General features: G+C 43.1%; 1 protein-coding gene across 9 annotated transcripts in view; it reads right to left on the bottom strand.

Moving 5' to 3' along the window:
- Positions 1-14,754, bottom strand: part of Prkn (parkin RBR E3 ubiquitin protein ligase) — a 1,173,661-nt gene that overhangs the window by 388,960 nt on the left and 769,947 nt on the right. Inside the window, exon 8 of one of the 9 annotated variants that reach the window (XM_048805868.1) lies at positions 509-588. The exons of the other annotated variants lie outside the window; for them this stretch is intronic. Within the exon in view, the coding sequence (XP_048661825.1) occupies positions 524-588 (65 nt within the window). The 3' untranslated portion in view covers positions 509-523. Of the gene's footprint in view, positions 1-508; positions 589-14,754 lie in introns of those variants that run through there. 9 annotated transcript variants of the gene reach the window in all.

Here is a 14,754-nt window from a genome sequence, read left to right as displayed (position 1 = left end):
AGAATCCAGATCTGTGTGGACAGGGTAGAAGGATCTGGGAATTTGGAATTTTAGGTTCCTGTAGAATTCAGATATACAGTAAGACTCATCTGCTGACGGCTACAAAGCTAGGCCAGAAAGCACACTCAAAGACAGAAGCATTGGAAGTGAACCCAGAAAGAACCAAAAGGTTAAGTTTGGGCCTTTTAGTCTGCAATTTATTTTCAAGTGATCAGTGAACAAATTTCAAACTATCCGTCATGACGCTGGGTAACAGTAATGCCTGTGACGGTAGAAACATTCTAAACCTGCACTAATATGGAGTCCTGAAACATGGTCACATCACTCTATGATCACGAGAAAATGAATTTTCATCCTGCATAATCTTAAGCAAGGTAGATCTAGATTTAAATAACCACATACGGAACGAGTGCCTACATGTCGTGATTCCATGTGCCTTATGTCCCACTGCTTGAAAAGCATCTACATCCTAGGCCATGAGAGTTCTCCACCACACTGGTACCCAGAAACTCTATTGCTATTATCAGATGGTATTTATAATGTATCCCTCTTTCTTGCCACATTCCAGAAAGGAGTTGAGACAGCCAGACAAGTATATACAAGCACAATAAGATTAATGCTATTGCAAAATAGAAAGAACAAGAAATAGATTACTGAGGATAAAGACTAAAGGAGGCATGGAGAAGCCGTATGCCACACCATACCACCGATGCTGAAGATATGCTTCACAGTGGCCAAGATGGGAAACATGCTGATCTCTATTATATTATCCACAGCACAGGAAGCATATGGATGGTCCAGGAAAATCCGTATTTCAAAGTGAATGTTTTAATATTTCTGAACCAAGGGACTCATCTGACCAAGTCACGTGTTCTCTAAGCCTACAAGCCATGTGGGCATGTCTCTGCTCTGCAGTTGAAGGGTAAAGGAGACTGGTCTATGGCAAGGGTTGGAAGCAGCAGACAGGTAAGGCAGATGCCTGGAGACTGAGAAGGGGTCTTTGGGTTAAAGCTGCCTCTTTAAAAGCAATCTCTCTTCTTCTTATATTAGCTTCAGATGGTTTTGTTCCTAAAGAAGAGTCTTAGAGCAGAGAGAAAGTCATCCCACGAGTTGACAGACAGGAGACTGTGTTAGCGGCCAATGTCCTGAATGGCAGCTCTACCAGAAGTTCTGTTGATGTTTCTTGCTTTGCCTGCAGGGTGAGCTGAACCCAGCATGAGAGCCGATGCAGCAAGAGCAGGCCCAGGACTTCATTCCATCAGAAAGTGCAGTATTATCCCCATTAAATTGAATACAAACTAATCTGCTGGGCATTTTGGGATTCTATAACATTATTCATGGACATTTGCAAGTTATGATCTGACTATAAGCCCAGACTCACTAGATCAAACATCATTCATTCCAATGAATCTTAACAATAATTTTCTTAAAGTACTGAAAGCGAATCTTTTCATGGGTGATTTGTTGTAGTGCTCACCCACCCCAGGCTGAGGCTAGAAACCTCTGCGTTGTCTTCAACACCACCCTCTTGCCTTCCTTCCTTCCACGTGATGTGCCCAAGATTCTTCCTTCCAACAGTTCCAGTCTATCCTATCTGCCCTTCACCAGTCTGTCATATCTGCCCTTCACCAGTCTATCCTATCTGCCCGCGGATAACTTGGGATTCTCTGCCACAGCCAGTGCCAGCAGCCCCAGGGCCAGCACTGAACCTTCCCTCCATTCTTCTCCTCCCTTCACTGGAAAGTTCTTTTGAAAATGTATGTCTGATCCTGCTACCTTTCCTACTTTAAACTTTGAGCAAGTGACTTCTAGAGTATTTAATAAAGACCAAAGTTTCCACTCAACCCCAGGGTGCAGGCTTGCAGGGCCTGCTCCCTGTCCAGTCTCTTCTGCCTCAGCCACGCTGGTCTCTTTGTATCCCTCCAGCTTACTTTGCTTCTTCCTGTCCCAAGATTTCATCTCAAGATGCTCCTTTCCCTGTTCTGTCCACCTCCTCCACTTCTACTTCATCCAAATCAGTAATCACACGCTGCTTGGTTTTTGATAACCCTCCTGAACTGTCAGCTCCCTGGGAGGGGGGGTGAGCTTATCTCTTCTGCAACGAGGCAGGCAGACCCTCCTGCAGAATGGACATTGTGATAAGATCTGCCTATTCCAGGGGCACTGCACATGTACAGGGTCCTACACCCATGTCTGATTTGGCTCAGATACTATAAATCACACCTTATTGTTCAGTAAGGTGCCACCTGCAGTTCACCTCTTTTCCCAAAATGTGACCCCCATATCTTATTTGTTTGAAAATCAAGGTCTACTTCCATGTTTGGAGAAAACTATTGTAAACTATTTGTATAAATTTTAAGAATTCAGAAATTATGCATTGCTAAGTGAAATAAAAACAGCAGACATCTTCGGGTGCTTTCTGTAATATGAATCACTAGTGTCTGCAACTCAAAAATCCATCCCCTACAATGCAGTTACAGACTCAGAAGGAAAATGTGTTCTTAAAACAATGGCTTAATGCCCCCAATTCTAGGTACTTGGTATTAAATTCCTCAGGCATCAAAATAGCTCTGTACTCTTTTCTTAAAGAGTATGTCAAGTATTCTTAAATGCATATTTTATTGGCATCAGGAAAGCACTGAAAATGTTTTCTCTTATATTCAAAATCCTTTTAAAAAAGACTCCACTGCTAAGCTCTGACAAATGTGCCTCCTACGACCACACCAGGTTCCTTGGCGAATACACAATTCACAATTACAAGCAATTTTGTAAAATGTATGCTATTTTTCCCTGGAGACAAGAATGCCTTAGAGTGGTTAAATATGTAATTGGGTAATTTTCTGAAATGCTTATTATTTACTCGGGTCTCATTTCAGTCTTGCTGGTAAACAGGACATCTCTGTTAACTGTTCTCATTCCCCCCAAATGTCACGATTTTCTGTGCTGCTTTAATGGGAGCATTTCCCACTTCGTGGGGTGTAGGCTGGGACAGTGAGGTGCCTGTACCCACCTTCTCATTCAAGGCAAGGGGGAGCTTCCTTCCCTGCCCTGGGGTTTCCCAGCTTACGGGCAGAAAAGAAAGTGAACAGTAGGACTTCTAAGTTTTCAGATGATTTAGATCATGTCTTAGCTGCTTGCAAATCTCATTATCAGCTTTATGGCTGTTTTTCTACCTTGATTTATTTTTATTTTTAGATCAGAAAGAAGAACAGCAAAATTGCAGCCTAGAGGTTTGCTTTGGAAAATAAAGTTTGAATTAGGCTGCTGCTGATTTATACCCAGTGTGCTACACTTAGCACGGACCTACAGTTAAGCACACTTTACAGGTAGTTACTTCTTCTGTTGATACGATGACAGCCACAGAAGCTGTACACAGCCCAGAACAATAGCTAATTCCAGAAATGGTACCTTCTAAAGAGGTATATTAGGTGAATAAATTCTGATGATGGTGGTGTTATTTCATCCAGCAAGAGCTCTTACTCCCTCTAAGCCCGAAGACTTTTACTACTTGCTTAGTTATACATGAACAATAAAACCTCTCCAGGATCACTGATCTCACTCAAGTGAATAACAGAAAGTAAATAGTCTCTCCAAAATGGGCATGTTCAAATCCAAATAAGAAGTAAGGAATCCAAAGAAAAATTGCTTTGAGCCATTTTAGAGTGTGATGTGCCCAAGATTCCTTTGCTCTGGTCCTATTATATTGGGGGCTTCTCTTCTTCTCTACCACACAGCATTTTTTCCCAGTAACAAGCATAAGTTTTCCTATGGCAATTATAGAGAGCAATTAAAATTTGGTCTTTGGCATTTTGCAATTATGCTCTCTTAACTCACAATATAAAATGCCTAGTCCTTTCATTTATTTATCAAAAAAGAAAATACAATATTAAAAAAAAAACTAAACTGCTTTAAACAGTTTCTGTCATGACTTGGGACTATAGACCTCCCCTTCTTTGGCCCAATGTGACCCTGGTGACATATGGAAATGAGACCCTTAGTTTCTGTAACAGGTACAACTTTTGCACATGTCAGGCCACACACTCTTTTAAGCATAAAATAATGCTTGACACAACTTCTGGACAGCACCTCCCTGTGGTTCCATGGGACCCAGTCAGATAAACACCAGTCAGAAGACACCCCAGAGGGACTGGGATGCCCTGTTCTTTACACACTCATTAGCGGCTGTTTCTCCACATATTGATTTCACTGTGTTCATTCACTCTGATGCTGATTAATTTCATAGAAGCAGTAAATGGTTAACTCTTGGTTTAGAGACCACCAGACAAGGATCACAGCATTTTTGAGGTGAAAGAAGCCCTGGGCATATGAATAAATAAAAGTTTCATGAATAAAAGGTGAAGAGAGGAAATTAGCTTCAGAGTCCCATGGGGCTTGTGTTTGGATTTAGCATCTGAGACCCTGAGTTTCCTCACCTGCAAAATGTGATCATCAATCTGAACCATATTGAACTATCATCAGGCTTAAGTGCAAAAGGCCTCCCTGGTATGTGGTATCTAGTAAGTAGTCTCACCAAATTAATAAGGTGTTTAATTGGGGGCAGAGTCAGGGCCAGTCTTGTGACTCACAGTTAGGGACTATTTCTACAGTAGTCATCCTGTTCCTAGAACATGTTAACTACTGAATGTATCTTGCTGCAGGTCTCGAAGAACAACCCAGGCAACCCGTTACCATTTCTCTTAGAAAGACCAGCAAAGCAGAAAATCTGTCACTCAGAGACAAAGCTGCAACTGCAGCCATGTATTTCTGAATAACATATAAGCACATCTAGGGGATTTGCCAGGACTCACACATGGCCAAGTGAGCCATGGACTTAGGCTATTAACAAGTTTTTAACTACAGCTCTTTAAAGGCCACTGTTCCAAAGTGGAAACCAAATGATCCTGGTGAGGGTTAGGAGGGAAGAGAGGAGGGGTCTTCTGAATGTCTGTCAGGGGAAGGTGGTACCTGCATGCCCAGGTGTGATGGGGGTGGGCGCCTGTCCTTGAGTTTATCCCTAGAGTATCCCTGTATTTGTGTCCTTGGTGGTGGCATTCCAAATCATGAGTGTATATCCAAAATGTGTTTTCTGTTAGGATGTTTTTATTAAGTTTTTAAAAAATGACTGATCTGGAAGAATGAATGGATCACTTTATTTTTCAACTTTATTCAAATCTAGTCTGGTTAATATTTTTTTTCTACAGAATAAGACATGAGTTATGCTTAAAAGTTAGATGGAAAGGGATTCCTATTATTTTAAATGACTAAATACTAAGTGAGAACCTAAGACAATTATTCTGTCCTTTGAAGGTTCTAAAAAACAGGGCTAAGTTTTAACTGTTTGGGATGATTCAAATGCTTCTGAAATAGATTAAAATTGAAAATATCAGAGTGTGACGTTACTATTTTGTGATTTTATTCCCAGTTCATGTAAGACTATACTTTATATATTTACACATCTTGACATAAAATGTTTCTGTGGGTAGCAGTGAAAATTTTTAAGTCTAGATCAATTGGTCTTAAATTTTGATTGATAACCACCTATCAGCAAAAAAAAAAAAAAAAAAAAAAGAAAATTGAGTATGTGCCCAAGTACTGCTGCTATTTTATGTACATTTTAATGCATACATATAAACAAAAGATTTAAAGTATGATATGAACATTGAGATAGGAGTTGTAAAGTGTTCTTCTTGGGCTTTGCTGGATAATCCAAAGGCCAGCTGTTTTGATGAACCTCTCGATTCTCTGAGAACACTGAGATGCAAATTTCAGACGACATATTTGTTCAATACTATACTTGATTATGGTCCAGAAGCAGATGAAGGAATCTCACTCATCACTCACTGATAGGCCATTTAGAGTACAGAATGTTCAACAAAGCACTTAGAAGTTCTACTCACAATGCAGCTGAAGCAACCTACCAATGCTACCAGCAAGAGAAGAGAAGTCACAAGCCATAGATGCCCCCTCAGGGTGATTATTGATATTCCCACATCTCCCTTTCCATCCCAGGAAGTTTGGTGAATCTGGTCATGTAGTGTATATCTAATTTAAGAATTCTAATAAGAACTCCAATCAGTAACTTCCAAGGTTTTGTTTTTACAATCTAACATTTATATAACATTTTATACTTCCTATAATGTTAATGCCTGGTTCAAAGGAATTAATTATTTCCACAATTTATCAATGTATTGATTCAGACAATGTCAAGAAGAAAATTAGATTTTCACTTTTTAACTACAAAATGTCAATTAAACCCAAGCTGCAGATTCTGGTTTCCCATGTGAATCATAACGTTCTAGAATTCATTCTGAACCTGGCGTATGTGATTGCTAGCACCTGAGAAGCTGTCATATCTATTAGGTGCCGGAAACTGTGCCAGTCATTTTTACATATAATCTGATTAAAATATCTTTGAATTACTTCCATTGCAAACTGAGGAAATCAGCACATCCAGCAGAGCAGGCTTGTAACTGAATCAGTGCCTCTGACTAAAAAGTCTGCCTTTGGCCCACAGACCTGATTGGTGAATGTGTAACCAAGATTGCCACGTGCAATCTGAGCTACAAAGACCCCAGAGGAATCCAGGTGTTGACCTAAATCCTTCTCTTCTCTGTATCCCCGGCCTTAATCTAGACCACGTTGCCCGGCTCCCTTTCAGGCAGGTGTGGCCAAGTGACCGTGCCCTAGTTTAAGTATTCAGAGGTATGTACCGTTCGCAGGATGACTCACTGACAGTTTCTTCCCCCTCTTCCAGATGGACACTCCATGTGGGATGAGGCTTGACCACGAAGGTATGAGCAAGGCCCGATGGGAAACACTGCTTGGAAGATAACACCCACCCAGCTGAACCGCCCACCCTGAGCAAGACTGACTGCAATCACGGCTGTGCTGTTACATCTGGGCTCTGCTGCTTATAGCAATTTGGTGTATTAAACAGCCACCACAACAACACTAAAATCTTCTTCAGAGGCTCCAGATCCTGATAATCCATCCTGGAGAACCAAAACCCGCGATGTGACTGCACATTCCCCTAACCGCCCCCAACCACCGCCAAGCAAGATCACTGGATTTTCACTTTTGGAAAGGATGGAAATAAAAAGGGTCCTCCTTGCAATGCTCACCAGTGAGTCAGGTGCTGCAATCAGAGACTTGGCAGAAGGCCCCTGTATTTCTTGGGCACATGGTATCGGTGCGTGGGAAGCCAGCCCACACCAATACGGGGAAGGAGGACGAGGTAGTCAAACCAAGGAGAGCAGAATACATACAGGGTTCTGGTAAAATTGACCCCCTCCGAATTTGGAGGCACTTAATATTTGAAAACTATTTCAGAATCTAGAAGATGGCTGACCCATGTTCCTCCCGAATTTCATCTGTAGACATTCTGATCCCAGGGCCTCAAAGTGTGGCTGTATTTAGATACAGGCCTTTAAGGGGTCACTAAGGTAAAGTGAGATTGTTTGGGTGGGCCCCTAGCCCATGTGACCCCTGTTCTTGCAAGAAGAGCCCACAGAGGGCTGACCCTGGCAGACACAGGGAGAAGGCAGCCCTCCACAAGCCCTGAGAGAGCCCTCCGAGGAGCCAACCTGCTGGCACCTTGATCTTGGGCCTGTGGCCTGCACCCTGTGAGAAGGTAGATTCCTATGGTTTCAGCCACCTTGTCTGTTTTTATTCTAAAAGCCTAAGCCAACTAATGCAGTGACCAGTTACAAGAGTATCCTTACACATAAGCCTTAGAAAGAACTCTTAATGCCCCTGGAGGGGAGAAGGGAGAGAGAGGCTAAGAACAACCTCCGGCAAGACAGGGCCCTGTCCTGAAGTCCCTGAACGTCGTCCGCATTCCTCTTCCTGTTCCCACTCTGTCTCCGACAGCATTTTCCTCTAACAGTAAATAATTTCAACAAAAATGATAGCTGGTAAAGTTTCAAAAAGCAGAAAATATAAGACATGATTTTTCCAAACTCCTGAGTAGAATCAGTTAGACTATAGAGGAGAGCCTGGAAGGCCTTCCGATCTTACTGGAAACACACAGCGTAATGACTGGGAGCGGGGGGTCATGTATTTATTTCCAGGTTGACATTAGAAAGTTAAACCCCTCCTCCTCCAGCTAAATTGGTCTGCATTCAAAACATCAAACTTTTTCACTGTCCTGCTTAGGAACCAAATGGTCTCCACTCTCATAAATATGTAAATCAACCCCTCTAAGCACATTATTAATTATTTCAAAGATAGTTGGAGGTCACCAGCTCATACCAATTTCCATGCATGGAGTCTCATTAACGCAAGACAGCACACACTGAGGAATAGGGCCCCGTCGCAGTTACTGAGAGCGTGTGTGTGTGTGTAAATGGCCAACGGAACGCCGAGTTCTGAAGCACACCAGCAGGCTCTGAAACACGCTCTCGGAGGGTGTCGCTGATGGTGGCGGCGATGTGATCAGAACACAATCTACCACCAGAACAATCAACAAACCAACCTCTGAGTCGGGAACTGTGGATTTAAAATCCAACTTCTGTCTCAAAGCTAATCGTCTTGACCTGGAGGCTACAGACAGACCTGCTGCAAGAGCCTGTCACCTGGGAACACACAGCATGCCTCCCTTCCTCACTCAGACCTAGAGCGTGGGTCTGACATTGCACACAGCCAAGCATCTTTCTAGCTGTGCTAACTCAGTCTGTTTGGGTGGTTCTCTGAGATCAGAACGCTCTGATTCTAATCACGGGACAAGCTGAGGTGGGATCCCCCACAAGACCCAGTGTGAAGCTCTTGGTTGAATGCTTGCAACACTGACAAATGAAGGATATTTAATACAGGAAGCGAACTGTGCCTCTTCATTTTCTTTTGGCAAAGGGAATTCAACCCAGGTTTGCTTTATCACTGAGCCACATCCCCAGGCTCTTTTTTTTTTTGACACAGGGCCTCACTAATCGAGGAAGTCTTGTTAAGCTACTGAGACTGGCCTCGAACTTGTGATCCTCTTGCCTGAGCCTCCCATGTGCTGGAATCACAGGCATGGGCCACTGCACTGCCTTAAACTGTGCATTTAAACTTCATAACCACAACACGGACTCTGATTCTTGCCAAATTACAATAAAACCATCTTGTCGCCTGAGCAGCTATTCATGATCACTGGTTTGCTTTCATACCTCTGATTGTGCCCTTGAAATTTAACTAAGGAAAAAGATGTTAGATTACTTTCCTACCTGCTGACAACTGAGATGAGGGAGATAAACATACACAGAGCCATCATGCAGTTCAATGAACAAAAATATATGTAAAAAAAAAAAAAGAAGAATGCAAACCGAAATGTTGGAATAATGTGTTCTGCCTTCGGAGAGTCTTGTTAGTGGTACTACCACTCCTCACAGGCTTCTGGAGAGGGAGGTTTGGTGAACTCCTCCAGGCAACGTTGGAAAGTTAAGCGCAGGTGAATCCTGGTTTTATGTAGGGATGTGCTCATAGGTGGTGACCCCATGAAGAGGGGTCAGGTGATGGATGCACCAAGGCAGGAAGGAGGAGGCTGTGACGGGGAGGTCACCTGAGGCTGTGGGCTGTAGGTGTGCTCTGGTAGCCCTCTCCAGGCTCTCGGTCATGGTACAAGTCCTTACCTCCACAATTCATTCGTAGCACCACTGTGTGGGCATGCGGTGGCTCACCATAAATTTCAGACTACATCCAACTACTTAAAATGATACACTTAAAGGTCAATTAATATTCATTTACTGTTATAATCCTTCCTGCCTCAGGAGAGCTCCCTCTGTCCTGATGTAGAAAGCATGGATGCAAAAATTGTGCTGACGGCCACAGGGCAGGGGAAGGAGCTTGGATGTACACTTTTAATAAGCAGGCTAAAGCCTGCAGGTAGCTGCTCCAGGCCACTCCTGTAGCTGTGTTCAGCCCCTCCACCTCCTCCCAGCTCTCCTTGGATGAGCAATGAAATCAGACTTGAAACTGGTTTACTTTTGCCCTTATAAAACAAAGGTAGAATGATCTTTTAAAGACTTTTATTTTTAGCTATTTAATAGGACACAAGAAAAGAAGAAACAAGTCCATTTGGAAAGCAGAAATTCAAGCAAAGGAAGAACCGGGTGAGGTCCGCTGGACATGGGGCTCCTCCTAAAGGCCAAGAGAGCCACAGTGCTGTGCCTGCCTCCGTGGACCTGGCCCCCTCTGCCTTCCAACTCACTGAAGATGCACATGCCTCAAACCAAAGTGAAATCCCTGGCGCCTTGGAAGCAGGATTCCATAAAGGCAGCAATTCCACGGCCAGATGGGTACCTGAGCAGACAGGGCCTTGTCGACCTAGTTGGAATGGGCTTGGGGACACCATTGATTCTGTCTTACAGCTCTTTTTCTGTTCCTTGTCCATGTACCAGTCACTCCTTATAATGAAGGGACGTGACTGAGTAGCTGCTGTTGCAGGCCAGCAGAAGAAAGCCGGAGAACCATCAATAAACCCTGCTTTCCCCACCCCCCACCAGCGTCAGGACTGTGTGCTTGAGTCCTGTTTGCTTTTCCTCCTGGGCGCCCCAGACCCTGCCTCCCACCCCTCCCCTCCACGCTCTGTGGCTAGCTGGGCCGTGGTTCTGCTCTCAGCAGTGTGGGAAGGAGTGATGGGCTCCCTCTGTGGCCCTGGTCTCTGATCCCTCTCCAGCGTGGAGCAGGGCTTGATCTCCCAAGCCACCTGGCCCCATGAATGGGACACACAGGGACCAAGGCCACTGAGGACGACAGAACCGCTAGATGGTGGAAGTCTCAGCCTGGGTCCCTGAATGAGCGGGTGGAGCAGAGCCCCACAGCCAACCCACACGGGGCCACAACACTATCAGAAATAAAGCTCGACTGTGTGGAGGCATTGCAATTTCAGGGTCGCTCTGGTTGGAGAAATTAGGTCACTACTCTGTCTTTATGTCTCCTGACACATCGAAATCAAAGAAAAATTACCAAAATTGCTAAATCACCCCCCAAAACAAAACAGAAGAGTCCATCATTAACCTCAGAAAATTAGGAAGTTTGATTTAATTTCAATTCATTCTGAGGCAGAAAGAGCACTGTCTTTGGACCACAAGCACTTCAGGGATTTAAATCCTGCTTTCGATCCTGGAGCCACCTTCTCATGCAAACTATTACTTACACGAGATGTAGGAGCTCTGAAGAGCGGGGGCCGCACATTTCAGAGAGACACAGACAGATGCAAAGTGAATGTGATGTGGATAGGCCTCTAGGGAGTTTGTTATTATTTTAAAGCTTATAATATGAATTGCCAAATTGCATCTTGAAAACATATGAATTTATATTCTCTTAGAATGTGCATCCATCACTTTATATTTTATGTTTGATTTATTTTGCTACCAGGATTGAACCTAGAGACACATAACCACTAAGCCACATCCCCAGCCCTTTTTATATTTTATTTTGAAACAGGGTCTCACTAAGTTATTTAGAACCTCACTAAGTTGCTAAGGCTGGCATTGAACTTGCCATCCTCCTGCCTCAGCCTCCCAAGTTCCTGGGATTAGAGGCATGTTCCACTGCACCCGACAAAATGCTTTAAATTAGTTTTAGCAACTAATTATATTAAACTTCTATTATATGTATTGACCACTTGCATATCTTCTTTGGTAAGTCTTCTTTTAATATATTTCTCTACTTTTCTGATATGGTTTTAGGGATTATATTGACTTGATTTTTGTGTGTGTGTATCTGGGACAACTATGTTTACAAGACAAAATACAATAAATCATATTGTCTTTATACTTAGCTCCCCGAATAGGTATCTGGAACTCAGGATTTTTGACTTTTCAGGCATCGGGGATATTTTAGTACCTCCCAAAGTCTATAACTACCTCTCTCCTGCTGCAATATTGCTTAGTAAAGACAACGACCACCCTGATGGACTGTAGTTGGTGAGTGGAGATACTCGATGGAAAGGAAATTCCATTTAAAATTAGATGAAAACTGTAATTATACAAAAAGTGACTTAAGAGAAGAAAAGTAAAAAAGGAAAAAAAAATTAGAAAATCAGCAAGAACAGCAACAAAATACCCCAGAGCGGATGCACTTGGACAGCACTGGTGGCAATACAAAAGGCACATCCAAATGAGGGTGGAGTCACTGCCTGTCACCCTGAAGGTACAGAAAATGTGTTTTATCAGGGCTCAGAACAGATGAGAGTAGCACTCTATGCCTAGACTTCATATGATTCTACAGCACCATTCCAAACCAAATCAACCTAAATTTATGAAGTTCCACTAAGTTAGTGAGAGACACTTGGTTTCGAGAGCAGGTAGAGAGGATCATTTGGCATTTCAAAATAACTCCCAGCACCAAAGTCTAATAATAGCAGGTGCAGCAGAGAGTCAGCAAATATTTCAGAAAAATGAAGAAGTTTCCCCAAAGCCCATACATTTATACAAAGTCTTATCAGAGGTTCTGGAAATAGGCTGTTTGGCCTATGTTTGACAATCTTGTTTTCAACTTGGTCAGCATTTGCTGAAAGACCTGTGCAGGGGGTATCCAACCAAATCACTCACAGACAAAATAGACCTCGGCAGAGGGAGCAGTTTTCCACTTACTGATGCTAATTCTCACCTTGAAAATAACTGCTTTTTTTTTTTTTTAATAGAAGGCTCACCCCTGCAGTAATTCTCAGACTTAAGCCTGGGGACTTTAGCAAACATTGATGCCCAGCATGAGTGGTTATTATTTAATTGTCCCAAAGCCCAGCCTGGGCATGGAGATCTTTAAACCTTCCACATGAGTGAAACATGCATTTGGGTTTGAGAATCAACCCCTAGCAGGAAGCAGGGTGGCCAAGTGGTGGGAACATGGGGCTCTGGCTTCAGCTGCTTCTGGGTTACTTTGTGACCTACCCTGAGACTTGACTCCTTTCTCTGTAAAACAGGAATAACAATACCTCCTTTTCAGGTGTGCAGCTGGCTTAAATAAGGAACAGTGCTAAACATCAGAGATAGTCTTCTTTTGATCTTCTTTTCCAGGGAACTTCCTAAGATATCTTGCTTTGTTGTTGCAGGTTCAAGAATTCACAGAACCATAAACAGCATAAGCAGTAGAGCCCCAGCTGTCTGCTTTGTACTCCGGCTCTGTAACTTACTAGCTGCACTGTGATGTGCAACTTAATTAACTTTTATGTGGCTCAATTCCTCCTTTGGAAGATGGGAAGAATAACACTGTCCACTCCAATAAAGCTTTGCAGAGATTAGATGGACATAGACATGTACGCACCAAGAATGGCATCTCAGGTACAGGGAGCACTCAGGATGGCTATAATCATTGCTCATCGTGACTCTTGGGGAAATAAAATTCAGCATCCCATCTTTAGAAAGTATCATAAAGTGTCTGGTCTAATGAGGAGTTCACACTAGGAGAGCAGAGCTTATACTTGGAAGGAATTTTAAACCAGTTATTGTCATCATAAAAAAATTGTCAATAAAAAAGATTGGTTCATTGTTGACAAGCCATACCTCGAAGAGGTAAATGTCTACAATTGAGCTTTGAAGGTGTTTAGCTCATGAACATTAAAAGACCCCCAAAAGGTAGATTGGTGGAAAACAAACAAAAAAATAAACAAACAAAAAAAATCTAATTATGTATGTTTTGGTAATAATAAGTATTAGATATTTGTTTAGAAATGAGTGTTTGCAGACATGATTAACAGGCCATTTGGGATATGGATCATTTAGCAATATACATACATACATACATGCACACATACATATGTACACACATTACTCTGTGGCTATTGTGGGACCAGTGTAATTTAGAAAATCATTTGCTAATTCTCCTTGTATCCTCTATTTTTGGATATTGAGTAATTGTCCCAGAAGCTGGTCTCATATTTTTAAAAATTATTTCCTTATAAAGGAAGAGACACTGAATAAGGAGTGCTGGGTGGGGAAAGGGCTGTCCTGGGTGGATGGGGGCAGGAAAGAGAGGAGGGGAGGGTAAACGGCTCCATCTCCCAAGGGAAGGAGGAACATTCCAGAACATTGCCTGCGCAGAACAGCTGCCTCTCCCTTTATCTTTCCGTGCAGCAGATGATGACTTATTCCAACTCAGGGGATCAGAAAGTCCCTCAGCCAATGCCAAAACAGGAGCATAGCCACCAAGAAAACTCACAAAAGTATTCACCACCGAGTCTGCCCCATTTCCAGGCTTCCTTCAGACCTCTAAGGCCAGAAAAGTCAAGGAGTGGATTTAGACTGTGATTCCAGTACCAGAGAAACTCACCTCTGTGGTCAGGTAGGAAATTTGTCTTTGAAAGGAATCTCTGACTTCAGGGGTAAGGCCCCTAAATACATAAGTAGATCTTGCTATAATATTTTTGGAGGAACTATATTCTAAAAATGACTAGTAGCCCTCACAGGGGCCTAAAAAAAAGTTGGCCAGGCATTTTAAGCTGGGATGGTGATATCTCCAACCCTGTTCAGAGACATCACAAGGTCCCCTCCTAATCTTCCAGAAACCAAAGACAGCACTGGGATCTGGCCTGTGAGATGCAGGAGTTTTACATGGTTAGATCGCTGAGGTCGGTGAAGAGCCTTCCAGGAAACATCGGTGACACCAAGATTCGCCAGAGCAGCCACATGCCCACCTTGCTGCATCCGACAGCAGATCTGGCCCAGATTTCAAAGCCTCCGGGGGGGTGGGGGGGTGGGGGCAGGCTCCAGAAAGCTGCCCTTTCAATGCACTCTGAGTTCCTTTGTGGAATTAGCCCTCCCTTTTAAAGCTTTCTAC

The sequence above is a fragment of the Marmota marmota genome, unplaced genomic scaffold (assembly GCF_001458135.2).
Source record: "Marmota marmota marmota unplaced genomic scaffold, marMar, whole genome shotgun sequence".
In the NCBI taxonomy this organism is placed as follows: domain Eukaryota; kingdom Metazoa; phylum Chordata; class Mammalia; order Rodentia; family Sciuridae; genus Marmota; species Marmota marmota.
The sequence above is the reverse complement of the archived record's forward strand: the minus strand, read 5'-3'. Positions and strand labels throughout refer to the sequence as shown.